Raw genomic sequence first — 18233 nt, 5'->3', positions numbered from 1 at the left:
TTTTGTTCATCTCGTAGGGGGAGAAATCAACATAAAATCTCTATTTGGCCAGTGTCCAACAACACACTACTGAGAAGATTCATTCTTCAGCCGCACCGTTCGTATGCGGAACAAACTTCCTGCAGAAGTATTCCCTCTCACTTTCGATGTAAGATTTAAATCAAACAAAACTCAATCTATCAAGCTAGGTACCATAGAGTATATAGAGCGGAAACTCTGCTGTCAGGGACCTAAGTCTATTGTCAAAAACCTAAGTCGTCTGAATGTATTAGTAGAACAACTTATGGTAGTATTAGTATATTCCCCACAGATGAAATAACCCAACAAACACAAAATCAGACGTTTGAAAAATGTTATTTATTTTATTTAATATTAATCATTAACGGTTACTTAAAGAAATAAATGAATTTAAAATTTGCATTCAAATAAAAAAGGTTGATTTATAATCTTCTCGACCTTACGCGAACCTTCTGTGTTTGCTGGGTAACGACAATTCAGTTCAAAGTATAACAAGTAGTCCGACTCTCACATATAGGAAATTACTCTCTCACATCTAAGAGTGCCGTGTGAATTCGACTCTCTTGTGAGAAATTTAAACTTGTCAAAACACTCAAATGTTTAACTTACTTTTTTGGCCACTTTCAAGGATCGTACGCGAAATTGCAGTTATCCACAAGAAACTGAAATTTTTTTAAATAGTTTTAACGCACTTTTGATTTAGAATTTTAATTTTCTTGAACTGAAAAAAAATTGTTTAATTATTGACATTTAATTTTTGTTGTTGTTGAATTTTATTTTATAGAGTTTCAATTTTTGGTATTGAAAATTCAAACAAATGTACAATTGTAATTTTTTATAAAACTCTGTGTGTTTAGAATGCACCAATACAAATACATTTTTGTTACTAACACATATTTAGAGTTAGGTACTCCTGTCAAAGAGTCGGACTACTTGTTATACTTTGATTCAGTTTATTATTCTGACACCACAATAATTTATTATTTATTTCTATGTTCTCAAAACTTAAAAAACTTCACAAAAATACTAAACTAATTTGTGTCATCCACTGGACATTTTCCTATGCTTATTTCAATCCATCGAGTCAACCCTGAACATACCTGGCAAAGAAGGGAATATTTATAGAGTCATCCGAATGAGATACCGTACATCCATCGCCATTAAACCCAGCATACTTCTCATTTTTAAGACACATTCAAGAAAAAACATGTGACACATTACTACTAGTATATGGATGGGGGTCCATGTGCCCCTAATTCATTTTGTATCTTATTCATTTAACTCATTTCCAACTTTGAGCCCCACAATATTTTTTCTCCCCCGAAGCATGTTACCTTGATCATCTTGTAATTGCAAACCGGGGAAATAGAGGAGCTAACAATGCTTCTAGTATGCCGGGACTATAAACTGGTGGTGTTTATAGTCCCGTCATACTAGACTTTGCTCCGGTTTCGGACTTTGTCTTGTCCTGATTTCGGACTTTGTATTGTGCCGGTTATTGGAGAGGTTCCTTAGGGTACACGTGTTTTTTGTGGTTTAAAAATAAAGTCGCGGGAAAAGAATGTTGGTTGAAAGACTGATACACGGTAAAGGCTATAACACGGGATAAGTTCGGTGTCGTTGCCGAAGCAACAGAAGTGTAAATGGAAGTGATGTCTTCGCTACTCCGAAGTTATGCTACAGGGCAGCAATGGCCAGAGATTATATAGATCGAGTACTTGAGCAAAGTGCTTGTACATGGATCTGCCGACGTGTAAGAAGCGGTGGCGAGTCGTCGAATAAGCTCACCCTGTGGTTATAAAAGTATCACCGTGAAATAAGGCCGGATGAGACAAAAATGGCAATACAGACGAGTAAGGGAAAGTACATATTTTAATTTTGAGATGTTTTTAATTAAAATTAAAAATACTTAATTTATTATTTACATTTTTTGACAAATGACTGTGGGGAACTCTAACAGGTGGTATTTTGAATTCACAGTACCCATAAGTGTGCAGAGTCTAATTTATCCCTACAAGCAAGAAGATACGAAAACGATACGAATTCGTATTGCTTAGAAGAAAAAAAATATTGCGGCAACAATCATATTCGTATTGCGGAAGATACCTCCTTCGGGAGAGATTGTGCGGCCAGGGGGATACTTCTAAGCAATACGAAAGCAATACTCCTAGAAGACAAAAAAGAGACATTGCTAGATAATCAGCATGGTGAAAATAAGAAGATATCTTCAGATAATCGTCTGGAAGATATATTGGAGATATTCTCCTATTATCTTTAGGAAGAAAAGTTTAAGAAATTAAAAAATTGGCAATTTGAAGACACATTTATTAGTGTTAGCAATAAAATATTACAATATGGAAAATATATTAATATAAATATGCCAAATTAACGTTTCCCGCACAATTTTGTTTTACCCACAGGAAGATTCTTTTAATATTGATTTCTTTTAAGTACTCTGAAAACCAAAACATCATGACTATCCATTTTTTATGTGAAAATTTCCAAGCATAAATTACCATTGTAATGATGTCGTCTTGATTTATCGCGTATTAAGATTTTTTTAAAAAAATTAGTTTTTTTCTTATTTTAAAAATATTTTGAAGTTTGAAAAAAATATTTTTATTGCTATAATATCATCTATGCGATAACATAACGATATCGTAAACGTATTGCGTAGGATGAAAATCCTCTTACAGAAATAAATACAACAATTTGGCAAAAAAAAATACTTTACAAAATCAAAAAAATATTAATTTAAATATTTTTATTGTTTATTGCCGATTTTACTTTTTAATATTAACATTGCGATATCAAAAAAATATTGCTTGGATGATTTTCTTCCAAATTATAAAAATTTAATATTGTTTTGATATCTTCTATGGACGATATCTTCCAAATATTTGTAGGGATGTTTTTAAAATTTTAAATCTTAAAAAACATCATACAAAAAAATGTAACAAAAATTTCAATAATGTTGCTGAATTAGTACTCTGTTTGATAATGTAGATTCTAGTTAGTTTACGTGAAATTTTAAATAAAAGTTTATTATTTATTTAATTATTGGAGACCGTGTCCATTATCTAGTAGGATTTATTTCATAATTTAGATACATTTTTCATTCATAAAAACGAAAAATGTTACAAAAAATAAATTTTCTTTTTAATTTATTTTTCAATTTTGTCAAACAAAACATAAACTCTTAGTTTTGTTTACATACATATGTAGGTATAAAAGCGATGAAAAAGACAAATTCTATTAAAACCCCAGATGAGAAACATATTAACCCAGAATCTGGTTTCATTTTTCGAATTCCTTGATTTATTCAAAAGTTATTTAAAAAGAGTAAAATGAGATAAAACATTCAAAACTATTTTTTTGAAACGACTATCTATTTTATACTTAAGTTAGCAGAACATCTGTCCAAATTTTGTTCATATCAGTACATATGAGAAATCGTATTCCTTTTTGTCAAAATAGAGGTAAGTTGACAAATAACTTTTATATGTGGAATTTTATTTTTTCTTAAACAGTGCGTCTTTTAATAGCATTAAAGCAACTTATTGATTTGATAGAGATCTCAGATGAGGATTTAAAAAGGAAGAGAAGAATATGGATGAATCCCTTTTTGGAAAGGAGGGAGCTGCATAGTTGGGAGGCTCACCTCTTAAAATATATTTTTTGGGAAAAGAAAGAATACAAAACTTTTAGCGCTAGAAGATACAAGGTGACAAAAAATATTAAACCTGGCAAGTAGATTAATAATTTGTATTTCTGGAACAAACCTATATCTCTGAGTTTGTGCAGTGGTTATACATATGGGGAATTTCATGTCAAGTGACCCAACTCAAAAAATCGATTTTGACGAAATTTGCACTAAGGTTAGTACTATTGTATAGTATGTCAGATACCAATTTTCAGCTCTATTGGGCAAAACTGCCGGAGTCAGAGGGGGTCAAACTTGGACTTTTGGGTCATACAGAGTTTTATTCACATAAGTGTAACTTTTCACCTATTGGTCCCAGCAAAAATTGTTGATCGATTAGACCAAAACGTCAATTGCTACCGCATTGGATACCGAATGGTGGAGTTTAATTTTCACATGGCTCATTGACGTTTGCGTACAAAATGCTTGGCAACTTCATCGGATTGGAAAAGGTGACATGAGTCAGTTAAAATTTAAAAGGCAAATTGCCATACATATATTACTGCAAACATTACGGAGAAACATTTCGAAAACTCCATATTTTTGATAGGGGATGAATTTTTTTGGTTTAGACCGCCCTATAATGAAAGCCTACAATCGAAACACAAAATTATCCACATCGGAAAAGATTTTTAACTATAGATTAAGTCGAGCAAGGATGGCTGTGGAATGGCATTTTACCTATCGGTCAGATTTAAGATTTTTCATCGCCCTATTGAAATTCACTTAAAAACATATAATTTGTTAGTAAAAACCTCCTATATTTTACATAATTATTTACCGTTTAGTTTTTAAACGATTTATTGACAATGTTATAATTATCTATAAGAGCACGCTGAGAAAAAACATGGTTGTGATAACCATGTTCTAAGAGCAACATATTATGATTAAAATTATGATTGTAGTCTAAACATATTATCGTTATTGTAACAATTTTAAAATATTATATGATTAAATACCGTCAAAATATTTCATCATGATATTTTTGTATTTATCATAATATTGTTGTACATAATATTATGATCCAATGTGATCAAAATTTCGTTTTAAATATGTATCGAAATCAAAATGAATTTTATCGAATAAGTAAAATAAGTTTTTAAAAAAATACAAAATATACAATACTTAACACAATTCGCAAATTTCAATTTGCCAATTTATATGAAATTTTAATTTAATAAAAATACTACCATTTTTAACCCTATTATGAACGTTAGTAATTTTCTAAGGCGAACATTATATGGAGGCCATGTCCAAATGTAAACCGATTTTGCCCATTTTGAATTCCAATCAAACTGCAACAATAGTTTAGGTCCTATCGATCTTTCAAGAGACTGACAGACTGACTGACAGACATGTCTAGATCGTTTGAGAATAAGAACCTAGAAAATTTCGATGTTACAAATGGAGATAATTCAAATTAAATGTTTCACTTTTCTTAGCTTTTTAATCAGTTTCTGGTTAACAGTTTTGCAAATCAGCAAATCAGGATATACCTATGTATATCCGAAATTTATTGTACAGCCTTCTGTAAACAGATTTTCAGCATTTTTAAAACTTTTTGATGATATAAAAATATGATAAAAAAAAACATTTTATAAAAAGTTCGGCGTTCGGTCAAAATTTCGCCGAACACCGAATATTGACCGAACCTCACTTTTTATCGAACTCCGAACCCGTACCCGAACGTTCGGTCGGACTCTAATAATTAATGAATAAATAATTAAATAAGTGAATACAAAAAAGGTATATACATATATAATTGTTTCCCGAATAATAGGTCACTTTCGACCCGTTTTACGGGACGAGCGACTTTATATGAGATCTATGGTTAAATATGAACTGATCATATTGAAAGTCGGTAGTATTATTTTAGCTTATATAAAACTAAGTTTTGTTGATTTTGGTAAAGATACGAAAAAGAGAAGCATATTTATGAGCTCAAACCATATCCGGAAGGTCCGTTTGTATGGGAGCTATGCGAAATAACGGAGCAATTCCCACCAAATTGAAATGTTTCCTTTTTCTTACCTATATAAACCTATGTGGAATTTTTTTATTATAATATCGTCAAAATGGCAACTTGCACTCATACAAACATATTAAAAATTAAGTCAAGGAAGGTTAGGTTAACCTAACCTAAGTCAAGGAAAGACGGACGGACACTAGAATAGCCTAAAAAATATCCAAAATTTATTTTTTAACACAAAACAAAACAAACAAATTCGACAATATTAATAAAAAAAATAATATTATCTTCCCCTGAATTAGCCCATTACCCTAATGTGCGCTGGAGTTTAATTTATGGTCTGTTATACAAAATTCGATAAAGTAGCCAAATGTCCATCATTATAAACTCTCATTTAATTAGGATTATATGTATTTGTCTGATTTCACGTTTCTATGTTTTATTGCAGGAAAATCAAAAAACTACCAGCTGGAAAACGAAAAGGTACCAGAAAGTTCCTTTTTGTAAATTTTCATTCAATCAGGGCGCAGCATGTATAATTCTATGTTTAATATAAAAAAGATTCAAAACCATAACAGCCGAAAAACGAAAAGGAACCAAAAAGTTTACCTTTACAAATTATATTTTATATTCCAACTGTCTTCTTCTTTTTATGAAACATGCATTGTTTTATAGCAATTTGTTATTTTGTATGGCAACACTGCAAAGTTTTAATTTATACTCAAAAACATCAAAGGGGACTAACATTGGATTAAATTTATTTTAAGATTAACTAATCTGATTATTAATTGGCATTTAATTGCCAACTCAAAAACATGCGCTAAGTCTCGTATTAAATTTAATCGTTTAATTGTTAAATTTTGGTTTGATTTAGCCATTTAACATCAACGTCAAATCTCACTTGCGGAACAATCACGAAATAGAGATCAAAAATAAAAATTTGCAGGCTACATTGAAAAAATCAAATGATGCATTATCATGTACATCTAAGGAAGAAGAATCAAAGTTTGTTAATGGTAGAAGGGTAGCAGAAATGGGCTGTCCAGATCTCCAGGCTTTTATCATTGCAATGCATTGTAGAGCAAGGGATTTTTAAAGAACATGGGTCTTGAAAAGCCAGTTTTGAAGTTTGCTACAAGTCGTATAATCGCTACAACAGCATTGCAAGATGCTCTAGTTTTGGACGTATGTAAACATAACAGTTCATTACTGCGTTAATTTTAAAATAACATCAACCAGTTTAAAGCTGTATGCCCACACGTAAGTAATATATATATACGAGGAATCATTGATGAAGAAGATGCATAAACAACACATACACAAATTTTGATTCAAATTTTGACGTGTGGCCATACAGCTTAACAATTGAGTTCTTTACACACCCACAAAAAAGATATCGAATTGCCGATTTTCTAACATCGACAATAAAATGGTTTAATTTAGAGAGTCGCGAAATACATGCGTTAGCGATGGCGTAGCAAAAATCGTAGCTTATCAAAAATGCCGCGTTACAAATATATGACACACTCATTCACACATGACGTTTTGGACAATCCAGAAGAAGAATTAATGGGTATACGAAAGTTCTATCTTAAAAAAAACGAATTATTTAAATATAAATTCGAAGTAATAATCATGCCGAATCACTCCAGTTATTGCAGAAATTTGGAGTTTCCATACTGGAGCAAATGGATATGTCAGAAGAAGCACACAAAAAAAACTCCGACTACAATTAAAATGGGTATACGATGTTTAAAAGCTATAACAAAAATTGATGATATAAATATTAGGCTTCGTTTCAAAAAACAAAATGTTTCCCGTTTTTGTGATATCACAACTTTTAAGAAGGTTTTTGTATCAGTGATCACAATGCTGTTATCATTTTTTCAAAATTCCAACTCCTTCATCTGGATATCTGAGGCGGAAACCGCTGATTTTGAGCGACATTTTTTACATAGCAGAATCTGCAGGATTAATAGGAAATCATGCTTTAATAATTGATTTTATAGGACAAATCGGTAAGAATGAGTTCAATTTCACACTTTTATAATGCTCCAGAAAACCACGAAAGTTATAAGGGCCAAAATTTGTCATTGTATCAGTTATATATGGAACATGAATTTGGTGGAGTTTTATTAAATTCGGAGGTGATGATGAAAAACACCATTGTTTGATGGGAAATTATTAACCCACAAGTTAACAATATAACCATCATAACTCCTAAACGGATTTCAATAAATTAAAAATTTTAACGCTTTTTTTTAAGGGCATTGAATATTATATTTTCGAATGATAAAATCAAGTTTTTTTTTTTAAATTGCATTTTTTCTTTTGCTCTTATGCATATATAGTGCATCCAAATTCTGTCAAATTAAGTTTATATATCTTAAATTTTCCTGTAGAATAGTATACTAAAGTCGGATTTGAAATATGTTCAGCAGCTTTCGGTCTATCAAAAATTGTCGCCCAAAATCGGTGTTTTGGCCGCAGATATGCAGATGAAGGAGTTGAAATTAAAAAAAAATAATTACACCAATATTAATGCTGATCCAAAAACTTTCATAAAAGGTATGATATCACAATTTCAAAAATATTGCGTGAAGCCTAATAAATATTGCACTTATGAAACTAGATTTCTCCGATTTTTTATCTATATTCAAAAATTCAACTTGCTACCTTCAAGGACGGAATAAACTAACTGTATGTTCAGTTATTTTCTTTTATGTAAATATAATGGATAAACTCAATAAAAATAAAGAACTGTCAGAATTTGCACATTATATAATTTTGCTAAAAATTATTTTAAAACCCGTTTCAAAATTAAAAAAATTCATTGAACAGCTACTTTAATGGATAAAAAATATGCGTCAACGAATAACATCGAATTAAATGCTGTTTTAGATAATAATTATGATGAGCCAACAAACAAGAAAACCTTATTTATGCAGAACTTTAAAATTAATAAATAGTGGCCAAGAAAGGTTGCACAACAGAAATAAACTCTGACCTTTAAAAAAGTCATTTCATTTTATTATCTCATTATATATATATAAAATTTTAATTTCAAGAGACTTTCAAACTCCAAAAAGGAAATGCTTCAATTTTTGTCCATGGCAAATAAGGAAGACGTATTAATATATACATATTGTTGGTGTTATTTTAATTTTTTCTTGTTGGATGTTTCCAAATACATATTGCATTATTAACGAACTTTTGTTTAGCAACTTCCGAGGAGGCATTATCAGTTGCTGGAGCTTGCCTTACGGCAAAAAGAATTAGACTCAATCTTTCTACTGTAAAACTCAACTACCTCTTAGTGGATCCATAATCGTTGTCATGAGTAATATTTATTTTGATCTCTTTTATTTACTTTGGCCTCTTTTACCTTTTGTTTATTAATTATATAATTTTATTTAAAAATGTAAAACTATAACTTAAATGTCGTTTGTCAACTTTTGTAAACAAAAGCGTTATTTTTATTATTAGAATTCGTAGCTGCTGAATATTTTCTCAAGCCGATAAAAAACTCGGCTTCTAGCTGGAGCCGCTTTCTATGCTTTCTATGCTTGGCTCAGTATTGCCATATATTTTTTGAAGAAAACTATATCTTTAAGAAAAATACCTTTTCTTAATAAAAAAAACTTTTTTTGTACTAAAATTACAAATTATGGCTTAATGAATCTTGTGATTATTAATTTCACGAATCATCATGATGGTAAGGCACATGGAAACAAAAACTAATAAAACATTATTCCCTAGAAAATTTGATTAGAATGAGGAGTTGGAGATTTAACTCGTAAGTTCAATATATTACCCTCCAAGATTTTCGGTGACTAAGGAAAAAATACCCTAGGAGATCTTTTGTGGCGAGTACAACACTAAGCCCACATACTTATTAAGCTTTTACAATGTGAGAAGGTTGTTTATGGAATTGTAAAGTGTGTAGTGTTGTTATACGAAGTTGTGAGTTGGTTGTACGAAAAATCAAAATGTTTTGCGGTTTTTGCAAGTTCTACAAACGGGTCGCAACGTAAAAATGCTTGTCGTACAACATTTATCTATTTTACTCTTCATTTTGTGGTGACCACTAGGGTGATCGATTATTCGACATTTTCCAAAAACCGGTTTTCGAATAGTTCGAATAGTTGACATTTAAAAAAAACCGGTTGATATTTTTCAAATTCAGAAAAAACCGGTTAACCGGTTTTTCATTATAAATAAAACAAATATATTTTAATTTGAAAAACTTATTGTTTATGTTTAAATTTGATTAATAAAACATGGCCCGAAATGATTTTTAACAGTTTAAAAGATTACAACTTTAGATCTAGTCGTCGGATTTACACTATTTCTTTAATATAAAAAAATTTGGAAAAAAGTGGGACACTTCTGTTAAACATAAGGTACTATGTAATCCTAGATTATTTTAAAAGCCCTGTTTAGGAAATTTGCATAGGCATTCCAACACTTCCATAAAATTTCAGCCGTAAATTAATTATGGTAATTGGAATATAATCTTAAGATTGATAAAATTTTATCAAACAGTTATCAATTTTACAAATAAATTTTTTTAATTAATTAGGAAAATCAAAAAAGTTTAACCAAAGGAGCTGTGGAAAAATATACGCTAGTTCCTCGACTCGAATATTTTTAAAATTTAGACGGGCTGTATTATTATTTACTTAAAAATTTCATTTAAATAATCTTTGAATACAAAGCAAATAAAAGTATTCGAAACCGGGTTTTAAAAAGTAAAAAAACCGGGTTATTCGATATTCGAAAAATCAACATTAAGAAAAAACCGACACTGGTAAAGCAGAAAAAACCGGTTTTAAAACCGGTTGAAAAATCGAGTCGATCACCCTAGTGACCACAGAGCAAGTACTTTACTTTATAAAATTAATAAAATTTTTATTTATTATAAAAAATAAGAAACGTTTTACATTTAAATTGCAATTATACGCATACCTTCACTCAGGTAAAAAGTAAATTTATGTTTTCCAATTGAAAATAGAGATTGTGTAGAATGGGAAAACCAAGAAAAATGTATTAAAAAAAAAATTTTGGTGCATTTGTTGTTGCATTTTTTTATTTTTCGTCAGAATTTGCACGTCAATAAAGTATTTTGCATGTTGAAATTTCCAGTTAATTTCGTTGGGGTTTTTAAATGATTTTTTAATTGCTTTTTGGAATTTATTGTTTTATTGTTAAAAAATTGTAAAAATATTTTTCAATTGTAATTTTTAAAAATCATATCCTTATTGTGTGAAACTGTGTAGTTATTTGCGTTAAAAATGTTTAAAGGGAAATAATTAGGCAATTCCAATATAAAAAATTAGTTTAGATTTTTAGAACAAGTATAAATCAATGAAATTCAATTATGAGAAGGTTAATCAATCATTAAAAAATATAAAATATAGAAATTGATGAAATATCACAAAGAATTATTAAAAAAAAACGCACTGAGTTGTCTTTCAAAATCTTTAACTGCCAAAGGAGAGCGACTTGTATCCAAGCAAAAACCATTGAAGTCCTCTTTTATCTTCTCCAAAGTCCATATACGAACTTTAAAGAACACTATGTTCAAATTTAGACCTCTAAACAGACCTTAGGTTGCTTGGAAACAATATAAAGTGAACTATCGTGCGGTACGGGAAAAATACTTAATTTAGATATTTACAAATAGAGGCGGTTCTCATCACCTAAGATCCACAAAAGCAATATTTTTCAGCTATTACATACACTTATATATCGTTAGAACCCAAATCAAGAATAACTATCCAAATTCAACTACGCCTACTGTATATTATTCATAAAATAATGCATTCAAAATATGATGTAGAATATCAAGATTCTAGCATGTAATAGTTCTATAGTGCTATACGGTGATATCCCCATACTTAGAGTGGCTAGGATGGTACTTAGTGTTAGCTTTATTGAATAAGAATCAATATTATACAATTCTTAATAAAATTCACATAGTACTCCCCAAATAGATGGGGTTTCCGTAATGTAGTTTTTGTTTATCAATACAAAATGACCAAAAACTCAGATTATTTTTGTTATAATCTATAGATTTATACCACACAAGGTCCAAATCCATTGATTTCCTAATATATCATGTATCCAATTCAAAGAAACGATAGATTTCATGTTAAGTCAGATATTGAAAATTCTTATAGGTATATAGGATAATAAATCGGTAAAGAAATGTCCAAACTTAGTCGTTACACTACTAAAATATCTAAAAAATGTTATTCTAATATATAGGAGTAATAGGTTAGGTTAGGTTTTTCAGACTGCTTACTAACACGAGTAAGTCTATACTTGGGTCCTATTCGGTCCCTTTGTAACGTCTGTAAAGAGAAAAGATAAGGGAAAACATTTGGAAGGGGAAGAGTAGTAATAAAGAAAGTAGTGAAGAAACAGATATAGAAAGTAGAATGATGAGTATAGAATAGCGAAGAAGTTAAGACTCTATTACCAGAAAAATCATAGTGTGTATTTAGTTACACACCCACTTCGACAATTTCAAGAATGCTAGTATACACTCAGGTTGAATAGCTGACAGATCAGATAGATCAGAAAAGTGAGACGAACCCAGCGCCTGATGACGGAGCGATTCCAGGGCCGGGCAGTTACACAGAAAATGAGTAATAGTTTCCTCTTCTTCTTCATTTTGACAGCTCCTACAAAAGTCATTATATGGAATACCAATACGTCTAGCGTGGTTTCCAAACTTTGAATGACCTGTAAGAACTGATAACAAAGCGCTCAGATATATTCTGTTTAGCCCTAAAATGTAGGATGTTTTATGAGAATCCATACGAGGCCACAGTAGCCTAGAGATCGAGCAAGTGTGCTCCTGAGACCATCGCTCCTGAGCTGAATTGAAGCAGTAATCAAGTATTTGCTTCTTGATGACCGCTAAGGGGACACCACAGAACTGGTCAATATCCAGTATGGTCATCCTCGTGCCGGCTTTTGCCAGAATGTCAGCAGTATTATTGCCAATTGTTTCCCCGTGTCCTTTGACCCAAATAAGGGTAATTCTTGAATATCTCGCCATCTCGTTTAGAGACGCCCGGCATTCTTGGACAAGTTTTGATGTAGAATACACACCTATCAGGGATTTGATAGCGGCTTGACTGTCAGTATAAATTCTGATATCTCTGTTGGATATCCGATAGTACCTAAGCCAATTAGCAGCCCTTTTTATAGCTGAGATTTCAGCCTGCAAAATAGTACATTCGTCGTTGAGTCGGAAAGAGATTTTCGTCCCGAATTCTTCAATGAATATGCCCCCGCCGACACCATTAGTTGTTTTTGAGCCATCTGTATATACATTAAAGCTTCCAACACTTTCAGGTGCTAATTCATTATAATCGCAGATTAAACTATACCGGAAGTTCCTCGATATGCACGGTTCCGGAATATGGTAGTCAATAGCTTGATGTAGGTTTGGTACAAGATCTACAATCTTTGCATGACCTCTGGAACCGTAGTTCCATCTATTCGTAATACTTAGTCTGGCTGCAGTATTCATTGCCAGTTGTTTAGCAAGAAGATCCACAGGCAGCCAGTTCAGCATGGCAAACAACGCTTTACTGGGCGTAGTCCTAAGTACACCTGTTATGAGAAGAGCAGATTGTCTCATAACTTTAGTAAGAATGTTTCTGTTAGATATTCTGTCAAGTGCATGCCACCAGACAATTACACCATACATCATTATCGGTTTAATCACCGCCTCATATATCCAATTCACATTTCCTGGGTTGATACCCCAATGCAGGCCAATAGCCTTTCTACAAACGTATAACGCCGTAATGGCTTTGGAAGATCTGGAGATGATATTCAAGCTCCAAGACAATTTTCTGTCGAGAATAACACCTAAGTATTTTGCGCTATCCGACAGTGTGAGAACCTCACCGTTGAGGCGTGGAAGGGAGAATTGAGGAATTTTGTATTTATTTGTGAACAATACTAGTTCCGTTTTTCCTGGGTTTACGCTGAGACCGCATTTAACACTCCATGAGCTTATTATCTTCAGCGCTTCTTCCAATCTCTGAGACAGAGTCTCAAGATGCGTACCAGTTACCGCTACTGCAACATCGTCAGCGTAGGCAACCGTCTTAAAACCTATTGAGTCAAGTTTGACCAATAGTTCATTTATTGCCATATTCCAAAGAATAGGGGACAACACCCCTCCTTGAGGAGTGCCCCGGATGGCTTTTTTACAGATTGTTGTATCACCCAGTGAAGATACAATAGTCCGTTCAGATAGCAAGTTCTTTACAAAACTCACAATGGATCGTTCCACACCCATCTGTGAGAGGGATTGACAGATAGGTGAGGATCTGACGTTATTAAAAGCGCCCTCAATATCGAGAAAGGCAACCAGAGTGAAGTTTCCATAGCTCATGTACTTTTCAATGTACCCAACCAGGGAATGTAAAGCCGTCTCAACAGATTTACCTTTCATGTATGCATGTTGAGAGTTTGAGAGTAGAGATTTGTCAATAGATATCCTGACATTGATATCAATTATCCTCTCCAGAGTTTTAAGCAAGAATGACGCCAGACTGATGGGTCTGAACTCTTTTGCCTTGGTGTGAGATGTCTTTCCCCCTTTTGGGATAAAGATCACGTTACACCTGGTCCACTGTACAGGTATGTAGGACCAGTATAAACAGGCCTTATAAATATTACTTAGCCAGGGAATGATACGATCTAAATTATTTTGTAGATCCGCTGGAATAATGCCATCAGGGCCCGGAGATTTATAGGTGTCAATACTCCTTATTGCCCAGCGAATGATGTCATCATCTATCATAACATCTTCAGCAGTATTATCTACTTCAATACCGTGCTGATTATCTGCAATTGATTCACCAGTTGGGATACAACCAGGAAAGTGAGTATTCAAGAGAAGCTCAAGTGTCTCTTGACTACCTGCAGTCCAATTTCCGTCCGCTTTTTGTATATAGCTTGGGACGGAAGGAGATTTAGACAGGATCTTACGAAGACGACTCGTATCTGACGAATTTTCTATAGAACTACAGAATTTTCTCCAGGAGCTACGTTTCGCACTTCGTACCTGATTTTTAAATTCATTAACTTTTGACTTATAAAGAGACCAGTTACCAGATCTCTTTGCCTCGTTAAATAATTTACGACATAACCTTCGAGTTTTCGCAATTTCGGGATCCCACCAAGGGGGTTTGCCCTTAAGCATACCATTTGATAATCTACAAGCCCTTTTTGTGGCTACACTAATAGAGCTTGAGATCCAGTTAACGGCTAAATCAATGTCACTTCTACTTTCTATCGTCGGAGCAGTAGGAAGAATATCACTCAAGGTCACTTTATGTACCTCCCAGTTCGTCTTTCTCCTATTGAGAAATGGTTTTATAATCTTTGCCTGAACCACTATTTCGAATTCTATATAGCAGTGATCAGAGAAGGAGCATTCTTTTGAGACCTTCCAACCCTGAACTAGGTCAATATGGTTTGCATTCACAACCGTTATATCCAGTACCTCCTTTCTATTTGCAACTATGAAAGTGGGTTCTGAACCTCTATTTACTACTACTAGGTTATTATCTAATAGAAAATCTAAAAGAGACTCACCTCTTGAGTTAATGTCTGAGCTTCCCCAGACCGTGTGGTGCGCATTTGCATCTGCACCCATGAGAAGCGGAATGTGTCGCCTATCTGCCTCACACACAATTTCCCTCACCAGGCGATTTGGTGGCTGGTCGCCATGGTCGTGTGCCATATAGCTACTTAGAAGCCAGATGTTTGAGTTACCAGACTCCCAAGCAGCCGCAACAGTATCTTCGTCGCTGTAATCAGACAGGATAAAGATGTTTAAATGGCTCTTAGCCAGAATACAGGATCTTATATTACCTGAACAGTTAGCATGAAGAAGCTTATAGCCTCTAAGCGAGAGTCCACGAACTTTACCATGGTGGGTCCACGGTTCCTGGACCAGGATTAGCTCCTCCCCTCTTTCAGCTAAACGGAGGAGGAGGGCAGCAGATGCTGCTTTGGAGTGGTGAAGGTTAATCTGCAATACCTTCACCATCTCCTAAGTCAGGATCGTAGACGACGGTTACGTCGACATCTTCCGGATCAGTATCCGAAAGGGTGTCGTCGTCCTCCGCCACTTTCAGATCGCCGAGGAGTTCTCCCAATTGACCTGTGGTCGATTGAGAGTTCTCCCCGCCTTCTGAAACAGCGGGATCGTCGATGTTATCATCGTCCTTCTTGGGCGGAACCTCTAGCTTAACCTTCGAGGCAGCGGCGTTGCGTTTGTCGTCACTGCGGTAGGTACGGAGAGTAATACTATCAAAGCCATAGTATACTTTGCTTCCGCACTCTCGCAGTGGCGACACGGACTCCTTATTAAGGACCACAATCGCCTTTCTGATCGTTCCTATCGGTTCGGAGACCTTCACCACCTTCCAATCATGGGTAGGTAGATGAGGGTTTCCGCTCTGAAGGAGCGCCAGAATCTCCGCCGGGTCATGAGGCTCAGTTGGGATGGTGGCAATGGATCTCGGTCTGCGAGGAATTTCACATACCGGGACCACGTCCAACATAGCACCTGGCCACACTTCCCCAAGGGACTCAATCGCTAGCTTGAGAAGTAACGCAGAGCGCTCATTCGAACAAGCCAGCAGTTTTATATGACCCTGGAACCAGCCAGCGTCATCATTTTGGGGGGCGGGTCCTGGATTTTCCTTAAGGATTTTCCAGTACACCCCTAGCATTCGTTGACGGATGATCCCCCATTTATCTTGAGAGATGGCCCCGTCACTATTGCTCCTGTCGATAATAGCCCTTACCAGTGGATTTTTGGCAACCTCACTGAAAGGCCTATTAACGACGACAGTTTGCGCCTTCTTTGGACGTTTAGTCGTCGGCTGGATGGTTGACAACGAAGGGGACTCTTCCTCTGATCTTTGCCGTTTAGGCGCCTCAGCAGCAGACTTCGTCACTTCTGCTTTGGCTGGAGGATTTGAGTCCTGTTGTCTAGCCATAGGAGTAATAAATATATTAAATTTTATAAAATAATGCAGCAATATTAAAAAAATGAACAAAAAACCTAAAAAAGCAAAATTCTTTATTTACCTTAAAAATTAACAATACGTTCACATTTTATCAAAAATCTCGTTAATTAATATCACGATTTTACTAGAAAATTAAAATATAAGATATTCTTTAAAAAATACAACAAACAAATTACTTTATTTTGCTAAAATTTATAAAATTTTACTTAAAAAATGGAGTAAAAAATTTAAAATTTTACATAGGCAAATTACTTAATTGATTCACTGTATATTAAAAGTTTAACCAATTATAAGCAGACAAATTGCTCCCTTTAGATGGCAGCTAAACATATTAAGCCACCGGTAGAGGGTATTTGCTGAACATTTAACTAATGTTTTCCAACCGAATCCACCCATAAGCTTTGTATTAGGCCTGTTACCTGTTCGTACAGAAGCAAACTCTGAGCTAATAAATATTAGTTTTTTTAAGTATTTATGAATTCCTGTCAGATTTTCATAGATTTTTATTAGCATTTTCTTAAATTTGATTCTGATAGAGAAATTGGTTTTTCAAAAACTTTTTTATTTTTTGACCGGGGTCTTTTTTGGTGTAATTTCTTTATTTATAAGTTTATGTGTGGATGAATCCAAATACAAATCGTCTTGATATTTAATTTCCGAATTTGAAATTGTAGGCTTTTGATTTGGGGTGTTTTTGCTACAGCTCTTGTTCCGAAGGTTAAATTGACACTATCATTAACTGCCTCAAGCATGCAATACGAGTCTACTAATTTTATAATATTGTTCGTTTACAAAGTAGATTTTAATCTGTCATTTAGAACTTTTAAATGACTCTAGACTGTCCCGACATAGCCTAAAAATTATGCAGAACAAGTACCCGCCTGGAACACATAACATTCAAAAATATTGTACAGCATATATTTTTCCATATATTTTATTTTTGTATAAATTACTATTTTATTATAAAAATTCTGCTTTTTTCTGCTTTCCCGCTTTCCCAAACTCTGAAAATTTTTAACATTGCTATATATGTACATTAGGGTGGCCCCGTTTGTATGGAGGAAAAATAAGGTGTCGATGTTCCCAACTAAAATTAAAGTTTAAATGATTATAAGATAGCGTTTTTCAAAATTTTTGTCCTGAGGTCAATATTTGGCCAGCTGGATCAAAGGACAAAAAGGTCCTTTTTAGAGGTTTTTATGATTTTTTTCATATTTCTTCCGAAGGAAAAGGTCCTTGAAAGACGCTTTCAATGGCATATAAGATTTTTTTGTGTAACAGTAAAAGTAATCGAAATTTTTTAATTTTTCGTAAAATTTTCAGATTTTTTACATTTTTACATAGATAAATTTAATATAATTCGTTGAAAAAGCAGATGTTTGGGTTGAAAAAGCAGATGTTTGGGATACATTGTGTTAATATTTCAGTTATACTGAAAAATTTGATTGATAATAGAATAAAAACATAA

At 33.4% G+C, this 18233-nt stretch overlaps 1 protein-coding gene across 1 annotated transcript; it reads right to left on the bottom strand.

Annotated features, from left to right (window-relative positions):
• Positions 1 to 15228: 15228 nt before the first annotated feature.
• LOC119603411 lies at positions 15229 to 16735 on the bottom strand. The gene is made up of 2 exons (XM_037955438.1): positions 15600 to 16735; positions 15229 to 15535 (listed from the first exon to the last, which is right to left on the bottom strand). The coding sequence occupies exon 1, from the start codon at positions 16733 to 16735 to the stop codon at positions 15755 to 15757; it is 981 nt and encodes a 326-aa protein (XP_037811366.1). The 3' UTR covers positions 15229 to 15535; positions 15600 to 15754.
• Between the last annotated feature and the right edge of the window lie 1498 nt (positions 16736 to 18233).

This window comes from Lucilia sericata, unplaced genomic scaffold (genome assembly GCF_015586225.1).
Source record: "Lucilia sericata isolate MDLA Ls3-8-SP2 unplaced genomic scaffold, ASM1558622v1 Contig000009F_arrow, whole genome shotgun sequence".
Classification (NCBI taxonomy): domain Eukaryota; kingdom Metazoa; phylum Arthropoda; class Insecta; order Diptera; family Calliphoridae; genus Lucilia; species Lucilia sericata.
This window is presented reverse-complemented; position numbering and strand designations above follow the sequence as displayed.